Consider the following 18957-nt stretch of genomic DNA (forward strand, 5'->3'; position numbering starts at 1 on the left):
GTGATATATTAAACCTGTTTGTATAAGGAGCTATAAACCCAGAAAAATTACGCCCAGTACTTGTAAATGCATGAAATTTTAAGTGTACCCCTTTCTGTTATAGCGCCTTATTTTGGTTGCCTTTTTTCCCAATAATTGTTTGTTTGTAAACACCCAAGTGTGCATCTATTCTGTACTTCATAAACAACCACTAGAATGTTATTTTCTTTTCTTTTTTCTTTCAATCATACGTGAGCACTGTATGGAGTTTGGTGTGCCATTGTTTCTGTTGCCTTGTACAAATGGGAGGTGAGGCTAGTCAAGCTGCTATAGCGCAGCTTTTTTCCTACTTTCCATGCCACAATTGTTTCTTGTTTGTGTAAATCACGGTGTATCGTTGTGGTGAAATAAATTTCAACTTTCAACTTTCAACTTTCTTTAAATAGATTCGTGAACTCTCTTCGTATAGCACTATACTCTCGTTGAAGAGTTTTGTGATCCAAAATATAGTAAACGTGGCTCTTTCATAAGATTCATATAAGTGGCCAACACACACACAAAAAAAAGGAGTCTAATAACATTTCATTTCTCACATCGTCGTGAAATGGACACACGTGCACAGATACCCTGACACTTCGCAATAGGGAGAATCATAACCAGCGCTAATACATTTCCGGAAGCTCCGCGTATGCGATCGCATGCCGTGCCGTACCCTCTTCCATGAGCAGCGACTCCCAAGGTACCGCGCAGGAAGGAAGTTCCGGTGGCGCAAACGCACTCCTTTGAGCGAAGAGTTGCGGAGGAGGAATGGCGTCACAACTGCGAAAGGGGCAGATAGGCAGCCGGGTCTGAGATCGATTCGAGCCGAATGGGAGGGTAGGCGCACATGCTTTTACGCCGGCGTCGGGCGCTCAGTTGATGGGGAGCACGTGTCCTTGGTGTTCGGCGCCGACTGAGTATTGCTCTGTTTGCCTCTGTTTAAGTCGGAGAGCTTTGTTTCGTTCACTTTTTTTCCCCCGCTTGAAGTCACGTGCGTCAAAGCGAGAAGGCTCTTTGCAGTAGTGGATGCGTACTCGACAGCTAAAGACCGTTTCATAGGTAAGTCTTTCGATGTGCATATGATTTTTTCTTGAGATTTTGAAGTAATGGGATAGTAAGAGTGGGTAAACTCATTTTTGCAGCTAGGTAGTACAATACACTGACTAGGTGGTGGATTTTCCTCGTAGGCTGTAAGTGCCTTATGAATACATTTGTTATTTTCTGCCTTAGAAATAATTGTAGCATGAACTTTCGGATACTATGGCGATCAAGTTACAAGAATAAATAATGGGTTAATTTATTTAACTACACCTAATGATATAAAGCGAATAAATTTACGTGTTCGACACTGACGTAAAATATGCCTCTAAGTAGTTCGTGGAACTTCTCCGAAATTGCTGACACGTAGACAGTTGGGTTTCAAAATACCATTGAAGCAGCTTCACGTAGGCTGATAATTCTTGACCATACAGGTGACTGCCGAGATAGTTCGCCTTTCATTTAATACCTATACTATAGGTCCATTCCTCCAACTAGTGTTTCTTCGCCATGTCGTACTTAAAGGCGAATCAGAATTATTATTATTATTATTATTATTATTATTATTATTATTATTATTATTATTATTATTATTATTATTATTATTATTATTATTATTATTATTATTATTATTATTATTATTATTATTATTATTATTATTATTATTTCAGTTCTATAAGCCAGAAGCGCAGACACCGAAGAAACAGCAAATGTTGTCTGCTCTAGATCACCAGGTAAATTTCATTTGTACAGCTGTGACATCTGTTGATCACGCAGGCTAAAAGATTAGCAAGTTTACGTCGCAATTACATTTTTCTGAGAGTGACTTATCGCTTCAGCGTGAAAAATTGTGATGTTTTAAGTGAAACTCTTGCTTTCTGTAGCTCGTGTAAATATATTTTAGATTCTTAGTTCAAATTAAGTTATTGAAAATTTTCTCGCAAGTTCGCTTTACAAAACTGATGCTTCATTCAAGAATAGCTCACAGCGAGCTCATAGACACGGACGAAGAAGGTTGTATCTGAATGCGCCGTGAGCTATTATGGAATCCTCACCAACTAGTTATATCAAAAACCGTCTACATTCAAGTAGAGCTGTGCGCCACCGCCGCTGCGCAAGAATTGCGGCGCCCCACCGTTTGTCTTATTTTAATCCAAGCGGGGAATCTAGGCATGAAATGTATCTCTTCACCTTCTTTTCTGCAGCTTTAAGATTTTTCAGAGCGGCGTTCACGGTGTCTTGACTGCTCCCTTGCTTCCGTGTTTACATGCCCTGTGTACGTAAGAACCCTTAAACTGCAGATATGCAATCGAGCGCTGTTTCATTCTCTCCTGACGCTTTTGTTAAGTTGGTGCCCTTTGTGACGCCAGGATGGTGATTCAGGTCACATGATTAGTGGAAGTGTTCTCGAATGGTCCACATACGAGAGATATCATCTGTGAATTATTTTCTACACTGCTCACCCATGCCAATCTAAGCGGGTGAGGACGGGGCCTTGGTATTAAGTAAATGACAGTTGAGAAACCTTCGCCACTTTCTCTACGTAAAGTTTACGTGCCGTGAACACATATTGTAAACTCTATACGTGCACTGCAATACTACACTATTTTATCAGAACTGTTCGCAGCATTGGTTGTTGACCGCAGGGTTTTTTTTACTAAGTCTGCTGATCGTTCACGATCCCTTTTAAGCGTGCTCTATGACCTACAACATCGGCATTTTAAAAATTTCTTGTGCGGCTGCCATGGCCAAAAACTAACTATTAAGCCCTATTCTTGAAACTAAGCCCCCACCCCCTGGACGCTAGATTAACAGGCCGAGCCTGTTATGTGTATGATGGCGTTGAGAGATACGCAATGCGAGAGAGAGAGAGAGAGAGAGAGAGAGAGATTTGGTCCGGAATGAAGAGGACGAGATGCGTATTTATCCCACTCGTGACTAGATGCATGTCGGCACGGAAAGGCCGAGCTTCTCCGCCCTCTCACGGGCCTTCCGGACAGCCAAGAGCTGGACGTTGTAGCTGGGGTCGTTCATAGCAGCGTTCCGCCTGGCTTCCTGGCAGCAGTCCTGCAACGCAGGGCATCGCCATAGCATGAATTTTAATGAGCTTACTTCTCCACAGTCTGGGCATGCTGGGTCCATATCTACATGTACCATACTCAAGAATCACTTTGAGGGGTGAAAATCCGTCTGGAGCATTGTCAGTGCGAAGATTTTCTTCTTTACTTTGTCAATTATTTATTTACTTATAGTACCCTCAGGGTATAAATACATTACAGAGGGGGTGTTGGTGTGCATAGTAAAAACAAGAGCATGAAGAATAACAGCGAAAAAGTGAAGCTGGAAGCATTATACAGAATAGTCACAGAAATCTAGTAAAGTGCAATACGTTGGAAAAATAAGCATGTAGTGCAACAGTAAGTTGGATAAGACATTCTTAAATGCAGTTGTATTAGTTATATCAGTTATGAAGGCTGGTAAGTGATTCCAATCACCTGCTGTCCTGGGGACAAATGATTGCGAGCATGCAGTAGATGAAAAATAGGGTACGTCAACCTTGTGATGATGATCAAGTCGGTGTGAGCCAATTGCTGCTGGGTGTATGAACAAGGAACGAAGAGCAGGGTTATGGTAGTAGATTTTATGAAAAAGACAAATGTGTGATTGTTTCGTGCTTGTGCTGCCTGCTAATGTTCGTGCTTGTCCTGCTATTTCCGTGTGTGTGTGTATTTTCACCGCTCGTTGTGCATTTCAGGTATTAAGCTACAACTTTTTATACCGTACTTCGATGCAATCTCGCTCTCTCCGCAGTGGTTAGACGTGCGGGCTTGGCTTGACTCGTACTGGCGCCAGCTGCAACAAAAGGACACAATGGCGCGCAAGTTATCCGCGGTGGTGCTCTTGGCGACGTTCTTCCTCGGCTTCTATCACACGGCTTTGTGTGAACAGCGTGAGTACACGATTTGAATGCATCTAGCAAAGTGCGCGTTCTGATTTGGAATGGGCTATGGCGGATTAGGTTTCCCGTTCGACCACTCTGCAGAGGAGGTATTCTGCAGTGGACGTGGCCACTTCAGCCTGACATCATCACAGCGCAACCAGTTGCAGCTATTTGCAGTTTGCTGCAAATAGCGGCAATCCATGACGTAATCACGCAGGCGCGTCAAACGGGGGGGGGGGGGGGGGACATTAAACCTAATTCAAGGGCTCACGCGATCACCACGTCAGAGTTGATGCACGACTTCCGAGATATGTGTGGCGAAGAACGGATCCCGGGAGGCGCCGTTCGCCGCACTGAAGTGCACTGCGTTCCTCTAATTGGCGTCAAGAGCTGTGGAAGGCTTGATGCGTGACGTCTAAATAACCTAGCGAAACGATATACAGGGGGCCTACTGCTCGTCTTGCTCCGGCCAATCAACGGCCCCTTTTATGCGTCCAAGTCTATAGACTCTTTCACTGCTTACAAATACGTGCCCTTGATGACATCCAGTTTCGTTCAACGATGTGCCTTAATAGCATCGGTGGGCAAGAACAGCTTTAGAAAATAGCCCGCTCATTTTCTACACTTTTCTTGCCTTATTTCGCAAAATATATTCAATTAGACGTTCTTTTGGGCTACATAAAAATTGTAAGAGATTCCCTTGAACTCAACGCGCGTTCCTTTATGTGAAAAACTAATGAGAGACCTTCCTTTCCCTTGAAAAAAAAATTGGCAGATCCCACGTACAGTGCAAATCGATGATAAGCGAAGCACGAATGAAGAAGGTTGATTTGTCACTTTAAAATCAGCACAATGTTACGAGGTGGACGTAAATGATGTCGTACATGACTTACGTGTCATGATTATCATGTTTGGATGTCTCGTTTACCTTCGCCATGTATTCAAGTCATGTGATACCAAATTTAGTATACGTGGAGCTAGCGAAACGGCCCTGAGCACGCTGTGAGCGTCGTATGTTGTCAGCTTGTCAGGATTATCATGTTTGCACCAGCCATATACCTTCGTCATCTATTAACGCCACGTAAAACCAAATTTGATTTATGTAGAGCTAGCAAAACAGCCACAAGCGCATCATAAGGGCCCAATTACTCGAATGTAGCGTTGACGCCCGCACACGCTGCGCACAGCAGCGCTACGTTAGCAAAACGAGGGCACTCTATAGTCTGACGCCAGGCGTGACCAGCGTCCGTCAGCGCGGCCCGAAGGCAACCGGCGGAAATGCGACATGCTGCATTTCGCACCGATGCATTACCCAAGTAACATTGCGTCTTCCTGTTTTCGTGACGGAGGGACGCCGTACGCGCTGAAACGCGCATGCGTCAAAGCAATGCAGCGTGGAGCGCACCTGCGAACATATGGCAGGACCGGTGCCTGGTGTGACCCGACGAAATGAACGCCGATGAGCACGCGCACCGCGTCACGTCGAAATGTATTGTCGCCTTGACTGTGGCATGTAGTCATGTTCACACATGACACGCATCTAATGATTATCATGTTTGCACCATTCACATACCTTCCTCATCCATTGGCGTTGTGTAACACAAAATTTGGCATATGTGAAGGTAGCGGAACGGCCGCTAGCGTATCATGAGTGAGGCATGTATGTTGTAACAAGGCACGCATGTCGTGATTATCATGTTCGGATGTGTCATTTACCTATGTCATGCGTTCGCGTCACATAATACTGAGTTGGGTACATGTGAAGCTAGCGAAGCGGCCGCGAGCGCATCATGAGCATAGCATGTAGTCATGTTGTGACATGACAAGCATCTCATGTTTATCATGTTTGCACCAGTATTATACCTTCATCATCCATTCACGTCCCGTAATACGAAATTTGGTGTAAGTGAAGTTAGCAAAAAGGCCGCGAGTGCACCATGAGTGTACACGTAGCCATGTGGTTATGACACGCATCTCATGTTTATCAAGTTTGCACCAGTATCATATGTTCTTCATCCATTCACGTCCCGTAATACCAAATTGGGTATAACTGAAGCTACCGAAACGGCCACCAGCGCATCATGAGTGTGGCTCGTAGTCATGTTGTTACGTGACACGCATATCGTGATTTTCATGTTAGGGTCTGTCGCTTGTGTTCGCCATGCAATCGTTCCATACCATACCATACCAGTTTTGCAACATGCCATGTGAACGGAACAACCGCAAGAGCTAGAGGACCAGAAATGTAAATCATGACATTCATAACATACATGTCATGAGTTTCATGTTATGACTAGTAAAATATGTTCATACCATCATGTTATGCCTCACCAAGTTTGGTAGTGTAGAAACGGCCAGGAGAGCTAAAGGTCGTAGGCGGCTAGATAGGCTATAGATAGATAGATAGATAGATAGATAGATAGATAGATAGATAGATAGATAGATAGATAGATAGATAGATAGATAGATAGATAGATAGATAGATAGATAGATAGATAGATAGATAGATAGATAGATAGATAGATAGATAGATAGATAGATAGATAGATAGATAGATAGATAGATAGATAGATAGATAGACAGACAGACAGACAGACAGACAGACAGACAGACAGACAGACAGACAGACAGATAGATAGATAGATAGATAGATAGATAGATAGATAGATAGATAGATAGATAGATAGATAGATAGATAGATAGATAGATAGATAGATAGATAGATAGATAGATAGATAGATACTGTTTTTCTCATTTAACGATCACTGAGCCCTGATGATCTAACTTGACGCATATTTGTTAATCCATATATACTAGCCCACCTTGCTCAATAGCGGTCTTCTGCGTTCTTATCGGTGAAGCATGCAGAGTCTCCGTCCAAATAGAAAATCTAGGAATGAAAGAGTTGAGGTTGGAAAACGGATGCTGCAGTTACAGGTTGACCTCCCTTCATTTTCATTATTTTATTACCACTATCCGTGCGCAGCAACTGCTAACCCTACAACAGAGATGTTATATATATGCTGTGTTTGGAACAAGTTTATTTCACCACAGTGGTGAATCGGGCTGTTGGTTGACACACTCTTAAGCGCAAACTACCAACAAAAGTTCATTGAACACCAATAGACCTTTTTCAAGCACACTAGAGACGCAAACTAGCGCGCAAGCGCTTATAGAAAAAAGTGCCTCCACCTCCCCGAAGGGAATCGTGAGGAAATTGAATGCGTTCCGTAGCTTTCATAACGGCGTTTCGCACGTGAAAACCCAGCGTTAGAAGAATGTTTTCTTTTCAAGACGATGGTCTTCCTTGGGAACCTTCAACGCAAAACTTTTGGTCTGTCTGTCTGTCTGTCTGTCTGTCTGTCTGTCTGTCTGTCTGTCTGTCTGTCTGTCTGTCTGTCTGTCTGTCTGTCTGACTGTCTGTCTGTCTGTCTGTCTGTCTGTACACTTGTCTGTTTGTCCACTCTTACTGGCATCGGTACTTGAAACGTCCGACCCCATCTGCAGCGGCTACCAATGTTGCTCCGATTGAGCGTTCGTGCTTGTGCAATTGTCAATTAAAAAGCAATTATTGTGCATGCCTGGGGCACCATAACAACACGCATAAATTCTGCATATGCATCTCTTACTAGAAAACGCACACATAAGTAATTTTGAGGACCGTAGCGCTTATCACACTGCGCTTACCATGTTACGCATACACGGAACGGGGAGTGTTTCCAACGCTTTGCTAAGGCGAGATGGTGGTGGCACCTACCCGTCGCCTGCGTTCTACACCTTATCACCTCTGAGACGGGCGAGCACGGCCCCGCGCTTTGTTTGCCAAAAGAAACTACCAGGTGGCGCTCATATCTCACGTGTGACGTGAATTGATGCGCTCGTTCGCCTCCGCTGCACGCTCGAGGCACTCTAACTCGGCGCCTGCGGAATACCACTCACCGATTTTCTTGCGCAGAACATCAAATAAATGTTTTGTTCACTCTCTCCACACGCTAGACTATCGTCTTTCGACGACATTTGCAGCAAATATTCTGATGGAAATTTTTTGTCTTTTTTGCCTATGCATTGCTCCTTTATGCTTGGCATGATAGGTAATACGTTCGATTTTGTTCACTGTTTATATGTAATGGCACATTGTGATTTTCAGATTTGTTGTATAGAATGTGCCTTGATATTTCTTGTAAACAATGATTGGATTTATGCCCACCCCTGTAACGGCCCAATCAGCCAACAGTACCTAAAATAAATAAATAAACAATATAAGTCATACATTATTTACAATATTTAAAATTTTTACTGATGTGTTGAAATTTTCGTGTTGACAATGAATACGCTTGCGAATATTCTTACCTTTCTTACGGCTTGCTCGATGCGATGGTGGTTTTAAATGCGAAGCATTTCTTAGCGAGCTTCGGCGACTTTGAGCGTATCTATCTATCTATCTATCTATCTATCTATCTATCTATCTATCTATCTATCTATCTATCTATCTATTTATCTATCTATCTATCTGTCTATCTATCTATCTATCTATCTATCTATCTATCTATCTATCTATCTATCTATCTATCTATCTATCTATCTATCTATCTATATAGCCGCCTAGGACGTTTAGCTCTCCTATACAGCCGTTTCGATAAAGCTATCGATACAAAAATTGGTATGGCATAATATGACTGAGTAATGAACGTGACTAGTCATAACATGAAAATCGTGACATTTCATGATTTACATTTTGTGATCTTGCTGCTCTTGCGATGTTTCGTTCACATGGCATATTGCAAAACTGGCAAGGTATGACATGACTGCATGGCGAACTTAAATGACAAATCATAACGTCGAAATCATGACATGTATGTCACGTAAGTTATGACTACACGCTACCACGCTCTCGGTGCACCCGTGGTCGTTCCGATAGCTTCACATATACCGAATTTGCTATTACGTGACACGAACGGACGACGAGGGTAAATGACACGTCCAAACATGATAATCATGACATGCGTGTCATGTGAATCATCACATGCTACGCTTACAGTGCGCTGGCAGTCGTTTTGCTAGCTTCACATATACCAAATTTGGTGTTACTTGACGTGAATTGATGGCGAAAATATATGACTTGCGTGTCATGTAAGAACTTGCATGTCATGTAAGAACATGACTACATACCATGCTCATGATGCGCTCGCGGCCGTTTTGTTAGCTCCACGTATGCCAAATTTGGCATTACGTGACGTGAATAGACGACGAAGGTAAATGATACGTCCATACATGATAATCATCACATAAAAGTCATATACAGCATAATTTTGTCCGCTTCTTAACGTTGTGTTGATTTTAAAGTAACATATCAAACATCCTCATTTGTACTCCGCATAACACCGATTCTTACTGCACGTGGGATCTGCCATTTTATTGTGGCTTGCAGCTCTGCAAACATATTACAACTTAATTGTAAATCGCAGCGGAGTACTGTTCCAAGATAGAGTAGTCCTGGTTCTAAAGTAATAGGAGAAATATTTGGTGGTGTTGTCAATTTGCACCGTCAGGGCCGAATGGGTTGAACTAAGGGGAGGTGAAATGGGAAAATAATGGAGCTCGCCATGTTTTATTATAATATGAAAAAGATATATGTGTACGTAAAGGTGCGACAACGGAGCAGCGATAAGCTCGAGGAGAATGGACGTTCACTGGACGTCTCAACGCGGCGTAAAAGGTCTGGTACAAACACGAGATAAGCGATAATTAGCAACGCCTCTCGCGCGGCTGCTTTATCAGATAAGGCCCCGGACGAAAGGAAACCGCTCTGTAGGTCACGCGTCTGTGCACAACCAAGTCGATTGTGACAGATTCTGGCAGTGCGAATTGAAAGCGCAATGGTGTCGTTAATTCGTGGTTCGGTGCTGCTTGTCTTCGTATTAGGATTACTTCTGGAGGACAACTCGGCGCTGGAAGAAGGTATTCTATGCTTCGTCGTGTGGCTTTGCCCTGCTTTATTTAGCTCCCTCTCTTCCTTTGTGTTGTCCTCTTACTGCACAGCAAGTTCTACCCACAGTTCCACCCACAATGATAGAACAGCGGTTTAATTATTCCTAACTAAATGGCGAGGTGCTTCTACTCCCTGTCCATATCACAAAAATATCAATGGCTATGAAAAAACAGCGAGAACCGGTCAAGATAATACACAAAGTGGTCTGTCCCGTATCATTTTTAGCCTGTTCAAAGAGCTGTACTTGTCCGCAGTTTTCAAGTGCAATAATCACAGTGCACGGTGTCCGATGAGTGATAATGTCATGTTTTAATTTACCCATGAAACTTCTTGAATATGCTCCCAATACACAATATAAATATGTGTCAATTTTTAAAGAAAATCTTCTCATAGGACGCACTCTTTATGGGTTTCTTTAGCCATGTTCTATTACGGGGTACAATCTGTCCCACGATTATCGCGATGAATCCTGACCAAGCTATTAACTATCGCATAATTTCAAAGATTATCAGTTTTCGCTGACTTTGGCTAGCGTTAGCAAGCATACAATGTCGGCTGGCTTTGTAAATCTTATGGCTACTGTGTACTTGGAGGTGGTCAGTGCTGACTGCTACCGGCCAGTGTTGCTTGCGCCAGCTACGCGAAGTACTTACAGATAAAGTTCGCGTTCTGCATGATCGTGTTTCCGAGATATTACCCTTCCAACCTCCTTCCACAGAAGCCATATAACACTAGTTCCCAAGGAAGACCCAATGTTCACGCGACCAGAAGGTTGGCGCCCTATTACCCTGCCTAATGTTGATTACAAGCTCTTGGCCAACATCTTGGTGCGCCGAATCAGTTCATTTCTTGCAACAATAATCGCTCCCCACCAGGTCTGTTCTGTTCCGGGCCGAGAAATACACACCCATACGTGGCTAACGCGCGACATCAATCAGTACACCATATGCCAATGTGTGCAGGGATCGTTTGTTTCCTTAGATCAGGAAAAAGCTTTTGATTTCATAGAGCATGGCTACTTATTAAATGTTTTACATCCATTCGGATTCCCAGATAAGTTCATTGACCTCATTCACACGATGTACACTGATTCAAAAAGTACCCTTTACATAGATTCCCGTGAGAGTCACCCATTTAAAGTAACTAGTGGGGCCTGTCAAGGGTGTCTCTTTCCCAAGTGCTATTCATTGTTGCATTATAAGCCTTCTTAAGGGCCGTTGAACGTCACCCACAGATTTGAGGCTTACCCGTACGTGGTAACCCTCGAGTAAACGTCACTACATATGCAGATGAAATTGCTCTATAAGTACATAATGAACAGTCATTGCAGCATGCTCTAAATACTTTTCATGATTTCGGCATTATCTCTGGTGCAAGGTTAAACTTTTCTGAAAGCCAGTGTTTTTTTATTGGCAACCACACTGGTCGTATCAGCATCACGTCGCCTTTACAGTGGTCTCCTAACATTGCAATACTGGGAGTTACTTTCACTGCATTTAGTGTACAGGACCGCATCTGGTCATCCGTTGTAAAAACTCTTCAAAGTGATACAAAAGCAGCCAGGCACTTCGAATTCCGGAACCCTCTTGGAACGCCGATACTCATCTCAAACGGTGTACCTCGGAAAATTTTGGTACCTTTGCCGTTCTGTTAAGCCGCCACTCCACGTCTGCAGGAAAGTGATAAGCTGCATCAGTTCATTTTTTTCGGTCTGGTGGCGCGGAATTGTTATCTCGTCCGGCGTTAGCTCAACCACGAGATCAAGGCGGTTTTGCATTCCCCGACGTTTCCGTCACGGCTTCTACATTGTGCCTCCGCACTCTATTGCGAATGCTAAGCAATGATGACACGCCCGCTCAGACACTGGCTCGCTACCATCTGGGGCCATCACTACGTGTCTTCTTGCCGGCTAGCCAAATTAACCAAGGCCCCCAATCAACTGAATTACCATCTTTGTATCGAGCCATTCTGGCATTTCACCGACGGTTGGAGGTTACGTGCCCAGAAATAGAGGTGGCCGAATCTAAAGTGATGGACACAATCACCACCCTTATACGACCATTGGTGCCCCAGCGTCGTCAATATATAATGAACCACCCTTGGAAACCAATAACTGCAGCAGTGTTGTCAGGGCGTCTCCGGGACTTTCCCCCGTACTCTAGAACGTCCCTTCACTCAACGGTTCACCTTCACTTGAGAAAGCCGATGGGAGCGCCGTCTCTAGGCACTGCAAGTCACTGCATATCAGCAATAAACTGCTGCGATTATTGAGTAGCGCAGCGTCATTTTTTAGTCGAGCTGTGGCGCAGTGCTCAACTCTGTCGAAGGGTGAAAGTCGAGTCGAGGAGCGTTTGTAAATACGGTGGTTTATCTGGCAGTTGGGCTGGCGCTTGCTCGAGATCGGTCGCAGCGATAGCAGGTGGTTCGCACTTACCCTCGCCCCATGTGTGTCATGGTCGAGAGCAATCGACATGCGACGTTTGAATGTGTGGTCTCCCGCCTTTTCTGGCGTGCGGTCCATGCTGGTTTTCGGGGACAATGTGTGCGAACATTCGTGACCAATGGCCGATTCCCGCGCGGGCGCTTCCCGTCTGTTTTAATAGTTGCGGGGCTGTTCAGCCTTTGGCGAAACCGGTGCGAGGTCGTGGCTGCGAACTGCCGCTGGCGTGTTTTGTGGCTGCTGATTCTGGGGAGAACGAGACAAGAGATCCTCGAGTTCGTCTCTGAAAAACTTTTCTTTCTCGAGGAGCACGAGTGGCCGCGGCCTTGGTGATGGCCTTTCGTCAGTGTTGAACAAGAAAGGGCTAAACTCATTTTTTCGACCGACGTGGTGCTAAGTAGCTCCCGTTGAGTAGTTATTCATGATTTCGTTTGCAACCAATTTTTTCATTGCATCTATTGCATCGTTATACCCTTGTATCATGTTGTTACATTGAGTACTTGTGTACATGTATGCCAGCAGTGTCATGTATATTAGAGCAATGATGTCTTCATTGGAACGTAGAGATGTTTGCCGTGGCACATAGATGTACCGAAGTATATGTGCCCTATTACTGGAATGTTGTGATACCTTTGTTTTCTCTACAGTGTGAATAATCTTTTTTTTTTCTAAACAGCATTTCGAACTTAACTAATGTCCTGCCCTTGTTGTACAAATTTTTGCATTGTACATATGAACATCACTGCATAAACAAGTGTTATTTTCGCTGTACATAACTGTACATATGCATGAATACCATTGTATATACTATTGTGTACACTTAAAATATGTAAGATAGATCTATAAATGAAATTCTTATAAACGAGTTCATGCTCTTCTAGCACCTTTACTGTAGCAGCGGTACCTTCTGATTGGAACGACTTCCTGCTTTCTCACAGTAGAGTACCATGTACTCTAAATCTTTAAACATTTATTCCAAACGCCTCATCAAGATTGAGGTCCAGGGGACGGCTTTATTCTCTGCCATAGAAGAGTTCCTGGTACTTTTTCTGAACACACTTATGTGAATCTCGCCTGGCTGGTTCGGCTACAGCTGTGGCCATAGCTTACATTAAATATTCGATTCTTACTGGCTATACCTAACCTTTATAAAAGTCACATAATCTCTTATGTATTAACCTCAATAGGGCAGAGAAGGTCATCTATTTCTTTAGGGGCGAAGCTCCTTGCGCCGTGGGTCGTATGTCCAGTCTCGTCGTAGTCGTCGTAGTAGACAGTTGCATTGCATTGCATTTCAATAAAAAAGCGGTGTCACAGCATACCCACGGAGTGAATGATGATGAGTGGGGTCAAGCGTTCGTCGGTGCGTCGTTCAGAGCAATTAACCTCCCTGCGGAGAGCTTTGCCCCACTCGTCATCATTCACCTCGTGAATAAGCTGTGATTTTTATCTTGTTCACAGTCGATCATATTGATACCAGGGGCAGCACCTAGGAAGGGGGCTGATGGAGATATCGCTCCTCTAAACATAGTGCTAGCTTTTATCCCTTTGCGCTCATAAGTAAGCATATTCTAAAACTCAACCCGTAAGAGCCCCACCTACCTGACCCCCTAAAAAATCCCACTTGTCGTAGGTGCTACGCCCGGTCACTCCTTTTCCAGTAAAAAAAAAAAAAACATGGTTGATCCCCTTTTTTAGGAACGGAAAGGAAAACGTGTCCTTCACAAAGGTAGTTGAGCGCGTTCTCATTTTTTAAAATATATTAGTATACATTTTAAGCTTAATAGAGGTTTTTAGTTTGACGTTTTTGTGGTCCGCTCCGGGAGCACCCGCGAAGCCGCAGCGGAGCGGCGGCTGATTTTTCTCTTTTAGTTATTCGTTCCTGGCAGCGAAGCAGACCTTTCGCAGTTGCAGCGCCCTCTGGTCGTTTTCATCGCCGGTAAACAAAATAAAAAAACATTTTTTTCACGTGTACAAAGCAAAAAACTAACGTATAAATTATCTTTTCATGAAGTATTTAGAAATCTACTTTCAATGTATTAATCGTCTATTTTTTTGACAAAGAAGCAAGCTCTGATTTGATAGTAGCCGCTCATAAGCCAGCAAGGTTGCGTTCCAGATCCATTGCAAGCATTCACTGTGTGTTGTTTGCGCTTTTGAGGCGTGTGTGGTAGCGGCGTTTTTATTTTTACCGTTGATACTGTGTTTTCGCGGCTTGCGCTGGTCAGGCGACGGCGAAGCTGCAGCACTCGCGGAAAGCGTGTCGTCTCCGGAGGAAGCCATCTTGAAATGAGCAAAGTTGCTGCACGCACGAGAGAGGGCGCGCGCGTTGTCCCCCTTCCGCTTGCAAAAACGGCAGTGACGCACCCCGCTCCGCTTAGGCTGCTCGTAAGCGGACCGTATTCCCCGCTCCGGTAACCCACTTAAGGCCTTAGCGGAGGGCGCATGCGCACTCGCGCTCCCGCTCCGCTTAGCTGCTAAGCGGAGCGTAAAAACGTCAAACTAAAAACCTCTAATATCTGTGATGACAATAGGTTAGCGGAGCCGAGGTAGACCCCGGCATAAAACATTTTCGTGTTAAAAAAAGAAATCCTGGCACCACCCCTGATTCATTCCCTTTTCCCTCCGAAAACTTTCTATACCCAACGTAGTTTTGCATGGCCTCCGGGATCATAGGCACTGGAAGCTCTTCGCAACGTCACGTGGTTTAGCTCTGGGATCTGCCCCTCATCGACCAAGCGAAGATGCCTTGTTATGAGGTCATAATGTGAAGTAACCTTGCGAGACGTTACAGTGACATCACGACGACGTCAGAACACCGTCACTAATATTGGCGATCCGCGACTCCATAACACCATTTCTTGCGTCATTCTTGTCGACGTAGACGATACCTGTCAGTGTTGGCGCAGGTTTCTAATGCTTTTAGCTTAAAGGCTTGCACTATGCAATTACGCATGCCAGGAAAAAGTAATTCGTCATAGCAAAAAAGTTTAAGTCGGGCGAACATGGGCACATTAGGACAGAAAGAGACAAACGATCTTTTATGCGGTCGGTCTCAGTTTTTTTGTGTGTGTGTGTTCGTGCTTGCTTGCCTCACGGCTTCCTGTAAGAATGATGCCTACAATCTGGCTGAGCTACTTGTATTCCTAAACAATAAAGGTCATGGAAGATATACATTAAAACTGAGGCATTTAAAAGGGCGATCCGGTAGTCTGCTAACTCGAAACTGATTCCTGTGAATAATACCGACTCAACTGCAAGCGTTGTAGTGAGTTTCATATAGCGAAAGGTCGGTTGTGTGGTGCAAAGAGCTTTATTAGAACTATCCTCAGAAGTTCCACCTAACGATATACCACGGGGCGCTCCTACGGGGTATACAGTTAGACCTAGCCTAAGCGCCGCCCCGCAGGCTTTCAGGACAAATAAAAATTGATTTTGATTTTGCGAGAGGTCAAGGGCCGTGCTTTATTTTTGTCCTGTGAGCTCCTTGTCCCCCGGCAGCAAGCGTGCTCAGACCACGTGCTCCGGATTGCACGTCCCCCGCAGCGAGGGTGCTGTGGGCTAAAGTCACTTAGAAATAGGCGCTGCATGAAAGTGAACTTAGAATGTGATTGTGCAAGGTACTAGCTTATTGCATTTCACAACATAGACGAAACGATCATGTGTGTCTTTTGTGTTGTGCAATCCAGTATACAGTTTCCCAATCTATAGTTTGTTCTGACGTGATAGCGTTAAAAAGTCCGCTTCGCAAAAATTTTGGCGTCGGCGCTGGCGTCGTTGGTTGTGAGCGAAAAATCATCTTAAGCATGACCAAAAAATTGAAAAAGATGCAAATAATATAAATAATAAATATTTCCGGGTACGAATGAGGACCGACCCTAGGACATTTGCTTTGGGAAGCAGGTGTTGTACCACACAGCCACGCTGATGCTTAGAAGTACAGTTGAGGCACCTTGACCTGCTTGGAATACCATAATACCGCAGTATTATTGCGTGGTACAAGAGGACAATGCCATCGGGCACCAGAACATGTGATTATCACAACGACTTCGTCATTTAAATCCGGGTGCACATGAAATATTTCACAGGCGTTATTGCTTGTAGTTAAAAGCATGCTACCCATAACACAAAATGCAACCATATGCGAAAGCACTGACTCAAACCACTTTCAACGTTATCCATTACACTGCAGTGTGGTAATAATCCACAATTTAAGCTTCTCTGGTAATATCATGCAATAAAAGGCGCAGCGCATCCACGGTGTGAATGATGATGAGTGGGGCGAAGTGTACGTCCGTCCACTCGTCCGTGTGTCTGTCCGTTCATGCATGCGTCCATGCGTCCAATCGCGTTCGAGAATGTAGACGGTGCGCGAGTAACACCGACGAGACGCGAATGAAGGAAGCTGAGCGCAAGCGTCTTCAACGCGCCCACCGCTCTGCTTCGTCCATACCCCACCAACGATCCGACATGTGCGACGACAATCCAGGAAACTGATAGAAGCACTTGTTCTCCGCGCACTCAGACAAAGCGTGCGCAGCAGCCAATTGGGAGTAGCGGCACTTTGGAGAGTAGCGGCAGAGCAACGTCATCTATAGAATAAGACGAGAAATGGTCATCCAATTCTTTTGCCTTCTTTTCTTTCTCGTCTCTTCTTCTCTCGGTTACGCGGGACGCATGACAAGGTTAGACTGAGAGGAGCTTCGCCCCAAAAAAAGTATGCACTAAGTGCTTGGAGTACGCTCTCGGGGCAGGATATTGCTATCACGTTCAACTCTTCAAGGCGGAACTGAAGTATCTCTCAATTTATCTCTTTTTTTTTTACCTGATGCCTATCTTCCGAAATTAAGGTAGTGCTTGTCTTCTTATTGAAAGATATGCAACTTCTTTTCTTCACTACTTCGGCTCGGTTACATTATAATGTAACACAGAGCTTCATTTTTTTATCTCTAATGTTGGACGTTTTGCGCTATTGTAATCTCAACCACTTACTGCTATCTGTTAGCGTAATAGTACCCTTGTAACTGTGTCGTGTATGTATGACACGTACATGTACAGGCTTACACAAATCTTGTCGTATATGTTTCTACACTTTGTTAATGAATTGCTGCTTTTTTTCTGTTTGTACGACTTCTTGTGACATCCTTCCGCCATGGGCTCTCTGTTAAGCTTGCACTGTCTTGTAAATAAATAAATTATTAGGCATGATCTGCCAAGACGTATTTAGCATCACGTCGGCAAAAAGAAATAAATAAATACAGGAAATTGAATAAGTCCTGCATGCTCGTGCCAAGGAGAAAGCTATAGACAAACTTATATTACATCGCGGTCACGAAAGGGGGAGAGTGTTGGTGTAGCCAGGGGGGAGGGAAAGTGCTGGTGTATACAGCTCGGGGGGAGTAGGTTTTATACGTGGTGCAAAGGCAACCTTTACACACACACCCTTCTACCAACGCCGCTGCTTGTTTACTCTCACCTCTACCAAATGCTTTTCTGCGGGAATGTCCATTGTTCTTTTCTTTTCTCTTCCTCAATGCAGGACCAAAGCCGCACGAGTGCTATGCAGAATCGTTGTCTCAGTGCTACCGACAGTACCACGGCGTGCTGTGGGAAGACATGGGCAGCAACTACGACAGAATTTGCAAGTACGAAAGTCATCTGACCTTTTTAAGCGAAGGTTGTACAACTCACAGATATCAGTGGCGGCATCGCATGCGAATAAACCGGCGCCGAGTCGAGCCGAGCCGAGTCGAGTCGAGTTGAATGAACTTTATTGGCCCAACGGTTGTACACGCGGCTAGGCTGCCAGAGATTCACCGTTCGAGGAACATCTTTCGATGTCCTCGGCGATGGTCCTGCCCGAAGAGTGTACAAAAATGCCTCCCTCGTTGGTGCGCCAGTCTCGTGCGTTATTTGCTCTTATCAGTCTTATCAGAACAGATATGCATCCGACGCCGTTTTTCATCGAGGTATAGCGTGATCTTTCATCGGGTTGGATTCTCATTTCACGTTTCCTCATTTCGTAGTTGCCTGCATATAAATGCGTGGCTGTCATTGTTGCCCGTATAAATTGATGTGTTGCGTTGCTAAAGCACGAGGGGGAAGGTCCAATTCCTGGCGTGGATGAAGGCAACCGTTCTGAGGGAGCATTTAGAAATCCCACAGAAAGAGCGAAATCACTAGATCATGCGCAGACGGGCTATGCTTCAGTTGTCCTCATTTTCTTGATTGGGGAAGGGCTCCGTAATTTTCCAGATTGAAGCTCTTTAAGCTTTTCTATGCGCCAGATGAACATGAACTACCATCATCATCAACCGGTACGTGGTGGTGCTGAAAACTTATTTATTCAGTCACTGGACGTTTTCTGCGGAGAAGCTTCGAGTAGTCGGAGGTCCTTGGCTTGCGGTAAGAAGGAGGAGGGAGGGGCTCAGTCTAGGCTACCGCTTGCAGCAGCCTCTCTGCGAGCCCCGATCAGACCGAGCTGATCTTTCAGGTTATCGCTGGCCAGCAGCTCCTCCCATCGCTCCGCTG

General features: G+C 44.6%; 1 protein-coding gene across 3 annotated transcripts in view; it reads left to right on the forward strand.

Annotated features, from left to right (window-relative positions):
* Nucleotides 1-783: 783 nt before the first annotated feature.
* LOC142771894 (uncharacterized) overlaps nucleotides 784-18957 on the forward strand; it is a 30467-nt gene continuing 12293 nt past the window's right edge. The window contains exons 1-4 of one of the 3 annotated variants that reach the window (XM_075873856.1): nucleotides 784-1077; nucleotides 1728-1790; nucleotides 3868-4006; nucleotides 17966-18071. In XM_075873856.1, the coding sequence (XP_075729971.1) occupies nucleotides 1767-1790; nucleotides 3868-4006; nucleotides 17966-18071 (269 nt within the window). In that variant the 5' untranslated portion in view covers nucleotides 784-1077; nucleotides 1728-1766. Of the gene's footprint in view, nucleotides 1078-1727; nucleotides 1791-3867; nucleotides 4007-9797; nucleotides 9956-17965; nucleotides 18072-18957 lie in introns of those variants that run through there. The other 2 variants (XM_075873858.1, XM_075873857.1) reach the window with 2 other exon arrangements.

This window comes from Rhipicephalus microplus, chromosome 9 (assembly GCF_043290135.1).
Source record: "Rhipicephalus microplus isolate Deutch F79 chromosome 9, USDA_Rmic, whole genome shotgun sequence".
NCBI classification, from domain to species: domain Eukaryota; kingdom Metazoa; phylum Arthropoda; class Arachnida; order Ixodida; family Ixodidae; genus Rhipicephalus; species Rhipicephalus microplus.